The sequence below is a fragment of the Mus musculus genome, chromosome 9 (assembly GCF_000001635.26).
Source record: "Mus musculus strain C57BL/6J chromosome 9, GRCm38.p6 C57BL/6J".
Classification (NCBI taxonomy): Eukaryota; Metazoa; Chordata; class Mammalia; order Rodentia; family Muridae; genus Mus; species Mus musculus.
Window position 1 is genome coordinate 111,296,108 of NC_000075.6, and position 19,367 is coordinate 111,315,474.

General features: G+C 47.0%; 1 protein-coding gene across 11 annotated transcripts in view; it reads left to right on the forward strand.

Annotated features, from left to right (window-relative positions):
* Positions 1 to 15,175: 15,175 nt before the first annotated feature.
* Trank1 (tetratricopeptide repeat and ankyrin repeat containing 1) overlaps positions 15,176 to 19,367 on the forward strand; it is an 84,493-nt gene continuing 80,301 nt past the window's right edge. For 9 of the 11 annotated variants that reach the window (XR_379871.4, XR_379872.3, XR_003947933.1 and 6 more), the window contains exon 1: positions 15,176 to 16,144. Coding sequence is in view for 8 of the 11 variants with exons in the window: in XM_006512160.4 (XP_006512223.1) it covers positions 15,735 to 16,144 (410 nt within the window). In the remaining 3 variants the exon portion in view is untranslated. The remainder of the gene's footprint in view (positions 16,145 to 19,367) is intronic. The other 2 variants (XM_006512163.4, NM_001164659.1) reach the window with 2 other exon arrangements.

A 19,367-nucleotide genomic window follows, 5' to 3' on the forward strand; every position in this document is an offset into this window, starting at 1 on the left:
ACACACCTTCAATCCCAGCACTCAGAGAGCCGAGACAGGAGGGTCTCTGTGAGGTCTAGGCCAGCCAGGGCTGCATAGTGAGACCTTGTCTCAAGAAGAAAAAAAAAGAAGTCTTTACTGTGAAATAATACACCATATTATGTTGGCAGTCGCCTCATACATCTTGTGTATCAAGAATCTCTTGTTTATAATATCATATAGACGCACTGTGGATGTATATACACATACATTATCATAGATACCATGGGTACCTATTTTTATATATTATATTTTAGTTTTGTAGTAGGCTTTACCATCTAGGCTTGTGTAAATATTCACTAGGATGTTTAAACACAGTGGAAATTACCATATAGCGCATTTTTCAGAATCTATCCCCAGCGCTAGGCGACTCGTGGCTGTGTTTCCAAACATGGTCATATTCTGAAGTGCTGAGGTAAGCACTTCAGCAATTCTTCACCGAGGGACACAATCAACCTGATAGGGGATAGGGAGGGCAGCAAAGGACACTATTACATTTTCATTACAAAGATGCCTTTGTAGCCTGCCTCTTAGAAGGTGTCAGAAAGAACACCCTGAATGGTTTGTTTGTGCAGAGTTAACACCCCCCAGTCCCTTGGTCCAGACGTCCCTGGAGGAGGACAAAGTTGATACCAGCAGAAATGAACCTGATTCAGAGTTCTAGGCATCCCCGAAGCCAAAAGCCACAGAACAAAGGGTGATTATGAAGATGCAATCCAAACAGCGCACACCTCAAAGGCAAAGGGGCAAGACTCAAGTCCAGAATGGCTGACTGCCTTTGTGTCTCCCCAGCCTATGCAATCTGCTCACTGGAGATGGGACAGACATAAGACAGAAGCTCTAGGGTATCGGTCTGCAGTCTGTTGCTGCTGTCTGGGTCAAGGACATGGTCAAGAGTCAGTTCCTGGGCTGGAGAGGTGGGCTCAGTGGTTAAGAGTGCTTACTGAGGTCATGGAGGGCACCAGTTTAATTCCTAGCACAAACCTTGGATGTGGCACACACCCATGGGAAAAACCAGCTTCAGGGGACACACCACCTTTGGCCTTCAGAACACTGTTACATGTATACTCATGTGTGCCCTGCCCCCAATGCCCCCCCCCAACATTTAAAAATATAATAAATCTTTTAATTATTAGTTCATTTGTTTGTTTTTCAAACAGCTTCTCTGTGTAGCCCTGGCTGTCCTGGAACTCAGTCTGTAGGCCAGACTGGCCTTGAACTCAGAGATCCTCTTGCTTCTGCTTCCCAAGTGCTGAAAGTAAAGGCGTGTGCCAATCACTGCCCAAGCTATAGATCTTTGCATTAAAAAATGAAAAAAGACCGGAGAGATGGGTGAGCAGTTAAGGTCTCTTGTTCTTGCAGGGAATCCGGGTGTGGTTCTTAGCACACACAGGGTAGTTTACAAACATCTGTAACTACAGTTACAGGGGGTCAGGTCTTCTGGCCTACACAGGCAGCAGGCAGGCATGTGGTGCACTTACATACATGTAGGCAAAACACTCATACACATAGCATAAAAAAATAAGTAAATCTTTAAAAACTATGTTTAAAAATGAAGAAAAAAAAAAGAACAGTTGAGTCTTGTCTCTGTTTATTTCTCTGTGACAGGTAACGAGACTAAATTCCAGCTTCATAGATTTTGTTTGTTTGAGTCAAGGTCTTGCTCCATAGCACTGGTTAACTTAGAACTTACTCTATAGAGCAGGCTGCCCTTGAACTCACAGAGATCCACCTTCCTCTGCCTCCAGAGTGCTGTATTAAAGGCGTGCACCACCAGCTATGTTCATGTTCATGTTCTTTACGACCGCTCTGACTGCCTCCAGTACAGTAATGACTTGGCTTGGAGGCTCGAAAGGCTGTCTAACACTCCACTGGGGGTTCCATGGAGAAGATCCATGCAGCCACTGGGGGTTCCATGGAGGAGACCCACGTAGCTACTGGGGGTTCCATGGAGAAGATCCATGCAGCCACTGGGGGTTCCATGGTGGAGACCCACGCAGCCACTGGGGGTTCCATGGAGGAGACCCACGCAGCCACTGGGGGGTTCCATGTGGAGACCACCAGGTGATGCCACCTGGAGGCTTTTGATCCCCGACTTCAGCTCCTTCTACGGGCTTCACAGAGCATACTGCCTTGGATCTCTGGGTTTTATGGTTCAGTTCCTGGACTAAGGCTTGTCTGGCCTTTGATTTAACAGCACTTTCTATTGCTTTCTGCTTCCCAGGTTATGGCCTGATGGCCTCTGACTTAAAGAAACCTCTGCTCCTTTGCATCTGGTTTATTTCAGAGTGTCATCTTTAGAATCGGACACAGCCCCTCTTCCTGGTGGCAGCCTCGTATGTGAAGCATGATCTGTCAAAATGGCCTGATGATGCTTGTGACCCTATGAAAAAGAAGCAGCTGTTGGTGTGTGCACTCTGTCTGTGCTTCCCTGTCCTTCTCTGTCTGTCTGCTCTCTTCCTCTTAGTTTCTCTGTCTTCCTCTCTCTACCTCTGTTTTTGTCTCTGTCTCTCTCTGTGTCTCTGTCTCTCTTTCTAGTTCTTAGTAGAGCAAATGTTTTTCATGTCCTGACTGCAAAGACAAGGCTAACATAAAGATTTCTGGCACTCTGAGTACTTTCCCTCCCCGCTGCTTCCTTGAGCGTACAAGCTACTCTGCTGTCCAAGGTCATTGAAAGCTTTGTTGTCTTGCCAGCTCTTGCTGGACCATAGAATGTGTAACTCTCTGACTTTTGTGAAGAAAAGAAAAATATATGAAAAAAAAATCTTCAAAAGCCAACCCCATATTGCTGGGCATGGTGCATGCCTTTAATCTCAGCAATCTAGAGGCTCATCACTGTGAGTTCAAGGCCAGCCTGGTCTTCAGGGTGAGTTCCAGGACAGCCAGAGCTACACAGAGAAACCCTGTCTGGAAAAACCAACCAACTAAACAAACAAAAATCAACCCTATATATGTGTGCATACCAACATAAGCTTCTCTCTCTCTCTCTCTCTCTCTCTCTCTCTCTCTCTCTCTCTCTCTCTCTCACACACACATATGTATATATGTAAAATGTATGTTCTTCTGTGTAGTAATGCTAACTGTACTGGGTCTTTTATTTGTATTTATGCCTTTAATATTACATGTTTTTAGAATACAGTACTGAGAAGATACTTTACCAAGTAGGCACCGTAGTTAGCCTTCTTCAGGCCTGTGTTCACGTACTCCAAATTGTTTTACATTTATTTTCTTTAAGCAAAAACAACTAGCCACACCCTAACACTGTCCACACCGAGACATGGCTCCTAGTAAACACAAGGCATCAGAGAGGGGCTGATCACTATGTCCATCTGAGGATGGCCGCTCCTTCTCCATTGCTTCCCCTTGAGTGTTTGCTCCCATTAGCTTTGTTTTGTGCTCTCCTGGTAGAGTTGGATGGGTGCTGTTTGCTGACACTCTGCAGAGGAGCAGCTTTCCACAGAAACCTGAGCCATGTTATCCTTCCTTCCTTCCTTCCTTCCTTCCTTCCTTCCTTCCTTCCTTCCTTCCTTCCTTCCTCCCTCCCTCCCTCCCTCCCTCCCTCCCTCTCTCTCTCTCTCTTCCTTTCTTTCTTTCTTTCTTTTTTGGATACACTTGAATACAACTTACAACTTACAGGACACACACACACACACACACACACACACACACACACACGAGACAGAGAGAGAGAGAGAGAGAGAGAGAGAGAGAGAGAGAGAGAGAGAGAGAAATGAGACCAGCTAGGACAGATCTCATCCTGGCCCTGGCAATGAAGGACAATTAGGATCAAACAGATGGTTAATCGGCGATATCTGCAAAGTACGTTGTTCAGAGACCAGTGGGCATAGTGTCAGGTTTGGAGTCAAGACCCAGTGGATTTGAATGTGCCTGCCTGTTGCCCTGACACTTGGGAAGCTAAAGTGAGAGGGTCTCACACTTGAGGCCAGCCTGGTGTTTATCTCGTAGCCAGCGACACGACACGAGTGGAGTCATTTGTGCCAGCCCGTCCGGAGGCAGAATGGTTTACCTGACACTAATACTGCCTAACCTTGGCTCCTACTTTTATTCTATTTAAGACATTTGTTTCAGACACAGACATAACATAATTTGGGTATTTTTTTCTCCATGCCCTGGCATACAGACCGTGTGCAAGATGATTCTTTCAACGGTGAAAGTCACAGTGACAACCTCCCCAGGTGCTCAGTGACAGGATCCCATGCTTCACAGGGTACACACCTTTTGAGAACTAATCTTGACACATTTGTACTCCACATCGCAGAGCATTATGGATAACTTTGTGCTCACTAGCTTAGCCCAGGTCAGCACATTTCCACTGCTAATGAGTCCTTTGTTCTGAGCTAACCTCCCTCCAAGGTTAGATGTCCCAGGAGGAGTACAAGGGAGATACCAGCAGGAACTAATTTGATTCAATGTTTCAGGACAGAGCTGGAGCCCAGACATCCCCAGGGTAAGGAAAGAGTGGAAGGGATGATGAGAAAAACACAGATATCCACATCTCAAAAACAGGGCTGCCCACTTGACCACAGGGGCAAACTGAAGACCAGAGTTGACACTGCCTTTGTGGCCCCCATTCTCCCTGGATAATTAATTCATTTCCTGGCTTGAGAATCAATGTGACACCAGGGTACAAAGCCACTCTAGGATCGCCAGCTCTCTGGATAAAGTACAGTTTTAAGATCCAATTCTTGGACCGGAGAGATGGCTCACTGGGTAAAGCACTTGTTGCTCAAACAAGAGGAGTTGAGTCCAGATTCCTAGAACCCCCAACAAAAAGCTGGCATGTTGGTGAGGCCATAGTTCCAGTACCAGGAGGCAGAAACAGGAGGGTTCCTGGACCTTTCTGGCTAGCTGGTCTTTCTAAGTTCCAGACTTACAGAGAGACCTTGTCCGAAAATAAGATGGCAAATAAGAGTGCAATACCAATACCACGTTCTGGCTTCCAAGTGTTTATGTGTGCCTGCATCTCTCTCTCTCTCTCTCTCTCTCTCTCTCTCTCTCTCTCTCTCTCTCTCTCACACACACACACACACACACACACACAGAAAAGATTTAATTCTGTCCCTGCTTTTATTAGCTTCTGTAAGTGACTGGCAGTATGAACCGAATCTGATTTCAAACCTACAGCACAGTCTCTGTCAGGCCACAAAACAAGAAGGACTCAGAGTCACAGAAATACCCTTCCACCCAGGCCTTCTGCAGACTGGAAACCAAAGGTTCCCCCAGCATAGCCTGGTCATCTCTGACTCTTGCTAACAGCCAAGAGTCCACTAGCCACCTCCTTCTCTACCCCCGTGGCTTCAGCCTAGCTAACTCTGACTGTGACAGCTCTGCAGCTGCCCTCCCTCTTTATTTTCATTGTCTGTTCCCTGTATCAACTTCCCTGGTTCTTTATTCTCATGCCCAGTTTAGATGCCAGGCAGGTAGTTTAGTTTAGTTTAGCACATCACCACAGTGTCTGCTGGGACAGCTTTCATACTAGTGTGAAACAAGGAGAATTGGCTAGTCTGTATTTTGGCTGCCCTGAGCTAAGTGTGTGCCCATCCCAGCATATGTAGTTATGTCCAGGGTTGGGTTACCACGACACAAATCAAGTCTAGTTATCTTGGAAGACACACCTCCGTGTAGTATATTGGCAGGAAGCTAAGGAAGGATAATCTACTGTTCCTTCTAAGACAAGCTTTCCTAACTATGGGTACCACTGACATCTGGAGCTGGATAGTTGCTGACTGTGGATAACTGACCCGAGCCTTGTAGGGTGTTTAACAGCAGCTCTAGCCTCTACCCAGCAGGTACCAGTAACAACCATCCACTCTCCTGCAAAACTGAAGCAATAAACAGTGTCTCCAGACTTTGCCGAATGTCCACTGTCATAAAGATATGTGAGGCCCCGAGTTTCTCCCATTCTAGTGCGGGCAGTAAGTAGCAGAAGGAGTATGAAGGGTACTGATATGTCTGTCTGTGAGGGATGGCTCAAAGGCTTGTTAAGCTTTGGACGTGACATGTAGACTCTATCACTGAGAGATGGTAGATGGTATCATTGAGAGATGATTGGATGAGTGGCATTTGACCTCGTCAGTGAATCAGTCTACTGATGGGTACATTGTTTGATGGTATTATTGGGAAGTGGGGCTGGTGGAATCAAGTAGGCCAATGGAGCATGCTCTAGACGATATACCCTGTCTCTGGCATCTTCCTGACTCACTCTCTGCTCCCTGCCTTCCATGAGGGGAACAACTTGTTCTCCCTGCTCTTTTGCTCTGATGCTCTGCCTCACTGTTGCCTGGAAACAGCGGAGGCAGCTGAATGCAGACTGAGGCATCGGCAGCTGCGAGGGAGCGTATACCTTTGCCCTGTAAATTGTTCCTCCCGGGTGACAAAAAAAAAAAAAAAATCAGACTAAAGCCGACAGAGAGGGGAAGCTGCTGCTGTAGGGCACTCATGCTTCAGTTTCCTATAGATAACTTTAATTATTCAAAATGAGGAATTTGGGGCAGTAATAGTCTCTCTGTGTCACGTGTGGCCGTTACCTGCAGTGGCTGGTTCACTTGTTTATCTTATGTGAACGTGTTTGAGAATGTGGAATCTCTGTGCTGTTATAGATACATTTCTGAAAAAGCCATTCCTGATACGTTGAGAATCAGCTGCCAAAGGACAGTGGGCTGAAAAGACTGAAGCCCAAGGTAGATGGGGGTTTTAATGAGAGCAGTGTAGCAAGGCGGGAAGGTTTCAGCATGCTGAAGGGGAGGGAGGCCTAACTTAGGTAGTGGTAGACTGTGGCCAGCAAGAATGTACTTGGCTCTGTTAACATGGGGTCTGGAGAGATGGCTTTGGGGAGGACCTGGGTTCAATTCCCAGCACCCACATGGTGTCTATCTACTACCATTAAATTCTAGTTCCACAGCATCCAATGACTTCTTCTGGCCTCCACAGCTACCAGACATGCATGTTGTGCACAGACATATATTCAGGCAAAACATCTGTATACATGTAATAAAAGCCATCACTTGGTCTAGTGGCCATTGTGGTTGGTATAGCTCAATTATTACTTGTTTTCATTGTTTCTGACAATGTTTTTGACCTACATATATTCCTAAGATCATCTGCCTATCTTCAGTCCTCCAAGGTTATTACATAAGTCATTAAATGCTTTTAAGTGAGAGGGGCTTTCTATATTTAACCATTCATAAATGAAAAATCGAAGGATGTATGGTCAAGATGTGGTCACAAGACATTATGTAGTAAGAGGCGAGTCCCAGGCTCAGGATGGAGGCCTGTGGTCCTGGCTTAGTCATTTTAGTGCACTTCCAAATTAATATTTTGTGTGTGTGTGTGTGTGTGTGTGTGTGTGTGTGTGTGTGCATGTGTGTGTTTCTGAATGTGGGTTACATGTGTGTGTGTATGTGTTTGGGTGTTCAAGTGCATGTATATGCCAGTGGAGAGCAGAGGTTGACACTGGACATCTTCCTGTCCACCTTATTTTTTGGGACAGGGTTTCTCACTGAGCCTGGTACTTGCCAATTTGGGTAGACTGGGTGGTCAGTGAGTTCCAGTGACTTGGCTATCTCTGCTTCCTTGGCACTGGGATTTATAAGTATGCCTTGTCATGCCCAACTGGGGATTTAAAATCAAGACAGTATGCTTGAATGGCCAGTACCTTACCGACTGGGCCATCTCCAAAGACCCAACCTGTTCAGTCAGTCTACTGTGAGTGGGCTGTAGAACAAGGCTGAGCACAGGCAGAGAGAAAGAGCTCTGGAGAAACAGTGTCTCTTCTGTGGTCTAGAGGATTTTCCTGTTTCAGGATTCAGGGCCTCTGCCCTGCCTCTGCACAGTGCGAGCAGAGCCCTCTACCCAACAGGACCCTCTGCTCTGAGCAGAAGGAGACAACCACCTGCTGGTAGAGGATCTGACTTTCAGGGTTCTGTTGTTGTCCTCCCAAACATTGTCTCCAGTCTTCCACAAAACTCTTACAGTTTGATAGCTACAGCCATCACCATTCTGTCATCTCTCCAATAACGTTTCGAGCTTCTCAGCCGTGTGAGTAACATGGGCAGCTGCCCCGATGAGTCAATCCTTGTTTTTGTCTCTGCAATCTAAGGCCCAAAGAGAGATGCTTGATGTCACAGTGCAGAAGCTTAAGCTGGGCTCAGGCGTAGGTGTGTGCGGTGGGCAGGAGGGATGTGACAGAGCACACTTCAGCAAAGACAGATCTTTCAACCACTGAAAAAGAAATGGGGCACAATAAAGGAATGAACATAGATATTGGCACCTTTCCCTCTTCATGCCCCATTAGAATTATATAAAGGCATCTTTTAATTATGTGTGTATTTACGTGCATGTATATGTATGTGCAGTATGTGTGCATGCATTTTCATGTGTGTGCCCGTGGGTGTGGAGGCCAGAAATCAGTCTTGGGCATGGCCTTCTCAAAAGCCTCTCATCTTATTTTATGCATCTTAGATTCTTACTGGGACCTGGGGCTCATAATGAGGCTAGGCCAGTGAGCTTTAGGAATCCACTTGTCTGGAATTACAAACGTATCTCATCATGCCGGGCTTTGTACGTGGGTGTTGGGGCTTGAATTGAGGTCCTCAGGCACAGTACTTTATCAACTGAGATATCTTCCTAGCTCCCCTGCTCCTTCCCACTCCTTTTTTTTTTTTTTTTTTTTTTTTTTTTTGAGACAGGGTCTCAGAAAGTCAGGCAGATGTCAAACCCACTTAAATTCCCTAGCTTCCTGCCTCTGCCTCCTAAGTGCTGGGATTGTAGGTGGACACCACCATTGCTAGTTAGAATTTTTTCACATGCATGGGCTATGCATGTATGTGTTATATGTGTGCATGAGCATGAGTGTGTGTGCATGGGTGTTTGCACGTGTGTGCATGTACACAGGGAGGATTGCTCTGCACCTTGTATATTGAGGCAGTCTCTCACCGAATCTGGAGCTCATCAGTGAAGCTAGTCTAAAAAGCAAGACTGCTCTAAGGATGCTGTCTATCTTCACTGGCTCTGGGCTTCCAGCCAGGCCACCACTTTTGCTCTGCACTGGTGGATGCTGGGGATCTGCACTCTGGCTCACTCTCGCACACTGAGTGTTTTACCTCTCTGACCCCTCCTATTTTTTTCAGCCCCTAGTAAAGGAATTCCTAAGGATATCCAGAGAGGGAGACTGAGATGGCAATAGCAGCAAGGTCCGTGTTTTAGAAAGCTGTTACAGGAAAGAGAGAATGGCAGTTGGCAAGCAGACAGCAGGGAGGTTTGGGGGCTAGGGCTAGCTCATTTTACATAACAGACTCATACAGGGCTGAAGAATCACAGGCACCAGACATTCCTGATTGCCCATTATCTTTAAACCCATCATTTTAAAAACAACAACAATAACAAGTCAACAAAACCTCTTTTCTTTGAGTGTGTGTGTGGTGAGCATGCATGTAGAGGGAAGAGGTCGATCTTGGGTGTTGGGGTGATGTTCTTCAGGTCCCATCCCCTTTAACATCGGGGTCTCCCACTGGTCTGCAAATTACAGCCCAGGTAAGGTTGACAGGCCGGTGAGCCTCAGGTATCTGTGTGTCTCTGTCCCCAGTTTTGAGATTATCTGTGTACACCCCCATGCTGGGTTTTTAAAATGTGGGTTCTGGGCACTGAATCCAGACCTTATGTGTACACAGCAAGCACTCTATGGATGGAATGGTTTCTGTAGGCATAAAATATTTTCATTATGGAAATAATTAAGAAAAGTAACTGGAAGTGAAAAGTGATGTTTCCTGACCCTCAGCAGATGTCTGAAAATGCAGGTATTCTGAAAACCACCCATGCACAGATTTAATGGGTTTTCCATCTTCACTCCTGCACTTGTTTAGCACACACAGTGGTTGTAACACTGGTGGTTGGAGATGTGACTACAGCAATAGCATGGATTTTCTTTTTCTTCTTCTCAACTGCAAGCACAGAAAATGGTTCTGTCAATTTTAACAACTCTGACATTTCTTTCTCTCTCTCTCATCTTAGGTGAAGGATTTATTTAGCTCTTCATTTAAAGGGAACATTTTATGGCTTTGCTTTGAAGGCCCTCCCTGTGTGCTTTGGGCTATGATTAAGGGTAATGAGGGCTACTTGAGCACAGGCTCTGAGGGCCTTGAGAGTCGGTCTGATAACCAGGAAGGACGAGTAGAGAGTACAGTGTGGACAAAGAGATGATTCATGCGCGGGCTGGATGGAACAGGATGGTCCAAGATTTCATCATGCTGAACGGTGCCCAATTTTAAACTTACAAAGTTTAGCTCTGAAATTTTCCATTTAACATTTTTATGGTTGGTTGTGGGTGACTGATTTCAGTGGCAGGCCCAATTGTGGCTAAGTCGAAGGAGCCTATTAGCCAATGACACCAACGGCACAGTCGTTACCCAGTTCTGACCCTTACCTGCATCAGCTGACATTGTCTCATCGATTCTGATTCAGTCTTGTCATTTTAAACGTTTGTTCATCGGGGAGTACATGTGGCAGTGGTCAGAGGACAGCTTGGTTGTCTCTTTCCAACACGTGGGATAAGGACAGAATTCGTGTTGTCTGATTTGTCAGCAGCTGCCTCATTTGCCGAGCCACCTCAAAGACCCTCTCAAGTATTTTAAATAAAATACTCTGTAATTCCTTCCATGGGTGTTTTGTTCCCAATTCTAAGAAGGGGCACAGTGTCCACACTTTGGTCTTCATTCTTATTGAGTTTCATGCGTTTAGCAAATTGTATCTTATATCTTGGGTATCCTAAGTTTTGGGCTAATATACACTTATCAGTGAGTACATATTGTGTGAGATCCTTTGTGATTGGGTTACCTCACTCAGGATGATGCCCTCCAGGTCCATCCATTTGGCTAGGAATTTCATAAATTCATTCTTTTTAATAGCTGAGTAGTACTCCATTGTGTAAATGCACCACATTTTCTGTATCCATTCCTCTGTTGAGGGGCATCTGGATTCTTTCCAGCTTCTGGCTATTATAAATAAGGCTGCTATGAACATAGTGGAACATGTGTACTCAAGAAGAATGAAGACCAAAGTGTGAACACTGTGCCCCTTCTTAGAATTGGGAACAAAACACCCATGGAAGGAATTACAGAGACAAAGTTTGGAGCTGTGACGAAACGATGGACCATCTAGAGACTGCCATATCCAGGGATCCACCCCATAATCAGCTTCCAAATGCTGACACCATTGCATACACTAGCAAGCGTTTGCTGAAAGGACCCTGATACAGCTGTCTCTTGTGAGACTATGCCGGGGCCTAGCAAACACAGAAGTGGATGCTCACAGTCAGCTATTGGATGGATCACAGGGCTCCCAATGGAGGAGCTAGAGAAAGTACCCAAGGAGCTAAAGATATCTGCAACCCTATAGGTGGAACAACATTATGAACTAACCAGTACCCTGGAGCTCTGGACTCAAGCTGCATATGTATCAAAAGATGGCCTAGTCGGCCATCACTGGAAAGAGAGGCCCATTGGACACACAAACTTTATATGCCCCAGTACAGGGGAACGCCAGGGCCAAAAAAAAAAAAAAAATGGGAATGGGTGGGTAGGGGAGTGGGTGGGAAGGTATGGGGGACTTTTGGGATAGCATTGGAAATGTAATTGAGGAAAATACGTAATAAAAAATATTAAAAAAATAAAATAAAATACTTGACACAGTGTAACTACCATTTCATTGCTTTTAAAGAAAAAGGCATATTTATGACAGAAAAACTTCTTTAAAATATCACGAGAGGGGCAGGAGAGGTGGCTCAGCAGCTAAGAGCTCACATGTCAGGAGGTTCATACTCAACTGTAACTTCAGCTCTAAGAGGATCTGATGCCTCCGGCCTCCATGGGTACCTGAACACATACACAGACACAATTAAAAATGATAAAAACAAATCTTTTAATTTAATAAAAACAGTCACCATAATGGATTATATTATATAACCCAAGTAACAATAATTCCTTAATATTTAAAAAGAAAAATCACCGTTTTCAGTTACTTTGACTGTCTTAAGATTTGCTTTTACAATCAGTTTGTTAGAATCAAGACTCCAGTTTAATGTGAGGCGGTTTGTTACATATGCCGTTTAACTGTCTTATGCTCTATTTTTCCCTCTCCTTTCTCTCCACATCTGTTTCCCTCCCTCTGTGGGAATGGGTTCTCTCCTCCCATCCTGTGTTTACCAGGGATTGAACTTAGAACATCAGGCTTGGCTGCAAGCACCTTTATCTATTGAGCCATCTCACTTGTCTCCTGGTTGATGTTTTTTTTTTTTTTAACTTGAGAGAGAGTGAGAAATATCATTTTATGTTTCATGGACTTTCTCAGCAATCTGATAGATTCTTGCTGAGGATAATTTTGCCCAATGTGTGATGTAAAATGTTGGGGTTACAGAGAAAATTAGTTATAATCCTCAAACCATTACTTTTCAATATAACAATCGTCTCTTTTTAGATTTCATTTTACTTTAGGAATGAGGTTTGTTTGACCAGGCTGGTCTTAAACTTGTCAGCTCATGTGACCCTCATGCCTCTGCCTCTTAGCAGCTTGTGTTCATGAGTAGTTTAAGCAATAGGTAACTGTCGTGCTATGCTACCCACGTGACTATAGTTAAGTTATAGTTATCTCTGTTGGTTTTCACCATTTGGAAATACTTGTAGAAACTAAAGTGGACCTTCTCAGTTATGGCAAAAGCTTGCATGGTTCCAAAGTTAAAATGATATTAAATAAGGTGTTAGTAAGGGAGCCTTGCTTGCCTCTGTCCTCAATACTCCACTACTCTTTAAAAGTAGCCATGCACGACAGACAGACAGACAGACAGACAGACAGACAGACAGACAGACAAATATCCAGTTCTTTATCTTGGTCTAAAAGTAGCATCCAGGGGATGCTGAGATGGCTTAGTGGTTAAAAATGTGTACCACTCTTGCAGAGGGCTGGGGTTTGGCTCCAAGCACCCCTGTTGATTAGCTTACAATCCACCCAGCTGTAACTCCAGCTACAGGGACCTGATGCTCCTCTCTTCTGGTTTCTGCAAACATCTACACTCAAGTGCACATACCCACCTCCTATTAAAAAAAGCACAGTAACAAATGATACCATTCAAAAGTGGCATGCTATACAGTCCCACCTAAAGTTTTGCCACTTAATCTTCCCTGGCTGCAAGCCTATAGGGTTGCACAGAGACGCCCTTCACTCCTGAGTCTAGCTTCATAGCTCCACAACGTACAAATATATGTTTATCCACTGTGTTCTCTAGTGATGGACATCTGCTCCCTAGTCGTCCTCATGGGCAACAGATATGGTAGAGAGGACACAGGAAGCATAATGAAACAAAGCACTCAAGTATAAAGAAGATCCTGAGAACAGAGTACGCTGGAGGAGAAAGGACGGACAGCTGTTTCTTTTTTGTTTGTTTGTTTGTTTGTTTGCTGTCCTGGAACTCACTCTGTAGACCAGGCTGGCCTCGAACTCAGAAATCCGCCTGCCTCTGCCTCCCAAGTGCTGGGATTAAAGGCGTGCGCCACCACACTTGGCTGGACAGCTGTTTCTAAAGGGAGGTAAGGAAAGCTATGCAATCATAAGAAGAAAATGGAATGCTAGCACAGTAATGCTCACTGTATAAAGAGTTCTTGGAAAACTGAAAGTCTGATAGAAGAAAGATGAATTGGAAAATCAAGTTGAGGACACTGCTTATAAACTAGAGTAGAGACAGGCAGATCTCTATGAGTTCAAGGTCAGCCTGATATAATCACACACACACACACACACACACACACACACACACACACACACACACACTGGCCTAGGCTACATAGTGAGACCCTGCCTCACACAGACAGACAGACAAGAGAAGAAAAAAATAAAAATGTCAGCCACGACGATGATTTGGAAATTAAGGAACTATGTCACAAAGGCAATTCTGGAAGTCCAATATCTGAATGATAGGGCTATCCAAGAAGAAAAAATACTGAAAATGGAGAAGAAACAAGTTAATTGGGGAACTTGACAGCTAAGAATGAAATAATACACCCAGCAGCCAGTGGACTGGACTGGACAACTGGGCCAGCATCTCTGCCAAGCACTGTGCAGCTTCAAAACATCAAGAGAAAAGGAAATTTCTTTAGGTTTCCAGAATAAAGGAAAACAAACAATAAAAGAGGTCAATAACAGAATGTTTCTAGCAGTTTCAACAATTCTCAAAGCTACAAGTCACTGGAGTGAATGATTTCTGAGCCTGAATTTTATACCCAGATAAACTAGAATACCAAATATAAAGGTCTTTTGGTACGCAGCCTCAAAGTATTTACCAGATAGGGATAGTGTATGAAACTGGGAAGAAGTATTCCAAGTAGCAACCAAACACGTTTACAGACATGAACAGAGCAATTAAATAAGCATGGAAAGACTCAAAGGGTTGTTAGATAGGAGGGCAGCAGGGGATTGCTTTTTTTTTTTTTTAACAGCACCAACACCTCATTTTGATAATAGTTGAAGTGATTTTGAAAAGCAAGATCTACTTATGTGATGATTTTGAAGAGTATAGTCCACATTAGAGGTCAATGCTATGGAAATGGACAGAAAAGCACAGATGCACATTTTATTCTTGTACTGCCTCCACAATCTCTTGCCTTATTCTGACATAAGAAACCCACTAGCCTTACTCTGACGTAGGAAACCCACTAGGCCTTTTGGAAGTGGAAATGATGAGGCTGTGGTGGTGGTGGTGGTGCTGTTGCTGGTGGTGTACCAAACATGTTAGAGCTGAGAAGGTTTTATAAAATCTCTTTAAAATGAAAGGTCTAGCAATGTCTCATGACAGCAAGCCTTTCAAATTCTACTACTTGATACAATGTCTTGGAAAGCTTTAAAAATTGCACCCTGGAGATATATGCCATAAGAAATCAGAAGCAAAGGCATCCACCAGCGTTTTAAAAATCCCACCAGGGTGGGGGTATGACTGGAGTTCAAGCGTTTGTGGGAGCACTGTGTCCGGGACCCTAGGCTAACACTGAGGAGCCTAAAGGCTCAGCCCTAGGCAGTGGGGTGCCACCCAAGGGTTTTGAGGGGGAATGGCGCCTCACATTTGTGTGTGTGCGTGAGTGCGTGTGTGGTGGCATGGGGGTCGAATTGAGAGAAGGCCAGAAGGAGGCTGCTGGTCAGGGCTGACTGGTTCCGACTCCCCTGGAGGAGCTGGGAAGGACCGCGGTGTTCCTGGCCTCGTCCCTCCGCCTCCCCCGGCCGGCTCCTGTCTTCCGCTGTTCGACGCGCCCTGGGCTCTGGCCCAGGAGGCCCATGAGCCACCAGGAGGCAGCGTGCCAGCGGCCGCGCCCTCTGATTGGGTCCCGGGCCCCTGGAGGGTGGGAACGTGACTCCTGTCCCCTCAGTCGCGAGGACCACCCGGCGGGGGGCGAGCACGCATCCCGGCTCAGGAGAGCTTCGGAGCCACCTCGCCTCACCCTCACGACTTCGCGGCCCTTCTGCCAGGCGCCTGGACGGTTCCCGCCCGCGTGACAGGAACTCGGCAAATGACGGAGGCGACGAGCGTCGCGCTGCTCGGAGCTTCGCTGCCCGGTCTGCTCCCGACCTCCAGGAACGGCGCGTCGGGCGCGCGGTGAGTGCGACGTCGGCGTCTGAGGGGACGACCCGAGGGGAGCGCGCCGCCGCGAGCTCGCCGAGCCATGGCTTCCACGACCGCGGGCCGCCGCTGGCCTCCGAGGAGACGCAGCTCGAGACGGGGCCCCACGCCGCGGTCCCGCGCGCCCGGCGCGAAGCTTTCGGCCCCGGAGGCCGGGCCGCCACGCCGCGGGCCTCTCCCGCGCGGCGGTGCGGGACGCGACACTCTCCTCGGAGCAAAGGCGACACCTTCGTCTCCCGCCGCGAGGCGATACGTGACGGCTCTCGGGCCCCCGCAGCCGCGTGGGAGCACGGACTCGGCCTGCGCGGCGCTCCCGCAGCCGGTCCCGCACGAGCCGCGGGAAGCAGCTTTCCGCCTGGCCCCGGCCTCGGAACGCGGGGCCTCGGTGTCACCTGCGCGCATCCCGAGGCGGCGGCGGCGAGTCCCGGCCATGTGGGACCCGCGCGCGGCAAGGTGCGTAGCTGGCGGGGGTTGGGGGGGGGGCGTCTGGGGCTTTGCGGGCCCCGAGTCCCCGAGGCCCCGCGGGGTTGTCTGCCCTCCCCCCTTCTCCCTCCCTCGACCGCGGCCTGGCGCGGGAAGGCGCGCGGGGCGACACGGCCCGGGCGGGCAGCGGTGCCCGGCGGAGCTTTCCCTGCGGGGACCCCCACCCCCATCCTCCCCCACCCCCCGGAGGGGCCTCCGGGCCACACCGCGGCGGACGCGCCTCGCCGCACAGCTTGGCTCGAGGTGTGCGGAGCCGCGCGGGGATGACGGCGCGGCATCGGCGGGGAGCGCGGGGCGCGGGCTGCCCCCTGGAGGGGGAGGCCTCGGTCCTCCATCCCTGCGGCCTCCGCGGCCCACCCTCCGCCGCCGACCCGAGTCGCGGGGCGGTTTGCTCAGGAGCGCGGGTTCAGCCTGCTGCTCGGCCCGGCTCAGCCCGGTTCGTCCTCGGGCCCCCAACCCCCGCACTCTTGCACTCGCGGGCTCTGCGCACTTGTAACCCGCCGCGGAGGGCTCGCGGGCCCCGCTGGGGGGGACTCTGCTCTCTGCTGGGGGCGTTTCACCGAGGCAGGCAAGAGAGAGGCTGCCTGGGGATAGTTCTTAGGGAGATGTGCAACTTGGAAAAAAAGAAAAAGCAAAATTTAGAAAGGAGGGCAAGGGAGTCCGTGAGCTCTGCAGCCTGGGGACCCGCTTCAGCTCAGTTAGCACTGTCGCAATCACTGCATCTTTAGCTAGAGAGGATGAGTGGAAAGCCAGAGGCTCTGCGGTCCCTTACACCCGGATTTATCCCCAGCTACCCAGTGTTCAGCTTTTCCCGTGCAAGGCACCTTTTTGATTTTGAGGAAAGGCTATTACACTGCTGGCATCTACAACCTCTTTGGTGCTTTCTAGAAAGTACCTTCTTGTAGAGGGAGCAGGAATATTTAAAACTGTTTTTCTATCGGGGCTCTTTTGTAGGATTGCAGGGCGAATTCCGTCCCCCCCCCTTTTTGTATCTTAAAAAAATTGTTTAAGAAAATCTCTACAAAATAAAGGGTTTCACGATGACATGACTATTACTGTACTTTGTACTTGCCTCCCCCTTGGTTGTCTCTGCTCCCTTCAAACTGTCCCCCGTGTTTCACATCATTCATAGGTACAGAAATCTAGATTCTACATATGAGAAAATAGTTCATTTCAGTATTTCATGAAATTTTAGTGTACACAGTGGGCGGGCTTAAGAGTGTTTCATACAAATACGTCATTGTGTTTTGCTCATACCTCCCCCCTCCCTCTCACCAAAATGCCTGCTTGCTCGCTCTCTTCTCCCTCCCTCCCTTCTCCCCCCCCCCGTGTGTGTGTGTGTGTGTGTGTGTGTGTGTGTGTGTGTGAGAGAGAGAGAGAGAGAGAGAGAGAGAGAGAGAGAGAGAGAGAGAGAAGGGGGAAATTTTAGATTGTACATGTGAGAGGAAACAAGATTTGCCTTTCTGAGTCTGGCTAATTTTATTTTACTTGATGATTCCCAAGTTCTACATTCAAATCATGCAGTTTGATTCTTTATGCATGAGTAATTGTGTATATATGCCACAGTTTCTTTATTTTCCTCTTGATGAGTGTGGAGGCTGATTCTACATCTTGAACACTGAATACTGCAGCAATGAGTATGAATGTGCGAGTCTCTCTGGTTCTCTGGCTTTGGCTCCTTCAGGTCGGTGCCATCGAGTATCTGGTTCATGAGGTAGTTCTCCCGTTAGTCTTTTTGAGAGACGTCTGCACTGATTGCTGCAATGGCTGTACCACCAGTGTACAGGGGCACTGCTAGCACATTAAGGGTCCCTCTAACCCCACCCATAGCCTTTCCAGTTCTTGTCAAGTATTTTCCTGAAGATACATATTCTGGCTGGAGGGAAATGGGATATCAATGTAGTTTTAATTTGCATTTTCCTGTTGTCTAAGAATGTTGAACGCATTAAACACATTTATCGGCCATTTGTAATTCTGGAGTTTTGGGAGCTAGAGAGTAACCTAGTAGTTACTAGTAGCTAGGGAGTAGATACTAGTAGCTAGGTTACTCCCACTAGGTTACTCCCACTTCCTGCTCTAGCAGAGGACCTGGGGTGGTTCCCCTGTCTCACCTGGTGGTTCACAATGTCCCTAATTCCACTTTCTGGGATTCTGGCGCCCTCTCCTGGCCTTCTTGGGCACTGATCACACATGCGTTTCAATTTCCTGCAATCCTAGTTGTCAGTGAGTGCAATTATATCCTTAGATGTTGGAGCCCTTTTCAGAGAGTCCTTGCCTTTCAGAGTGTCGGGGCTTATGGTAACCTGTGACTGATCTATTTTGAATTGATTTTTTTCTTTTTCAGACTGAGAGAAGGAGGTCTAGTTTCATGGATCTACATGTGAATACACAGTTCCACATGTGAATACACAGTTCCCCCAGCGTCATTTGTGCAACTTTTGTTCCCAAAGTACATTTTGACATGTTTTCCAGGAACTAGGTTCCTACAGCTGTGTGTGTTGGTTGATGAGTGCCCTGATCTAGTCAGTTGGTCTGTGTGTCTGTTTCTGGGCCAGTACCATATTGTTTTGTTACAATGGCTCTGTAATATATTTTAGGTCCAGGTATTGTGATGATATTATGCCACTGTTTATTCTGCTAACAGTTGCTCTGGCTATTCAGGGTCTTTTGTGCTTCCATATAAACCTGTGGATTTTTCTCTGTGAAGTATGTTGGGGCTTTGGTTAGGATTGCACTGAACCTGTGGGCTGTTTTCAGTATTATTCACTGTTCCTTCGATCTATGGTCATGGGAGGCCTCTCCATCTTCTAGTATTTTCTTCAGGGTTTTGAGGTTTTCATTATAAAGGTCTTTTACCTCCTTGGTTAAGTTTATTCTTAAGTGTTTTATTTTATAGTTTTGAAGCATTGTGGATGGATTTACCTCCATCCCCCAACCCAGTTTCTTTCTTTGCAAGTTCACTATTGTTATGTAGAAAAGCTACTACATTTGTATGTTGATTTTTGTATCCTACATTGCTGAGAATATTTATCAGGTATGAGTTTTCAGGCATAGTTTTTTAAAGTATAAGATAATGTTGCTTACAAACAGGATATTATGATTCTTTTTTTCCCCCATTTGTAATCTCTCTCTCTCTCTCTCTCTCTCTCTGTCTCTCTCTCTCTCCTTATCACTCTAGTTAAGGCTTTGGATA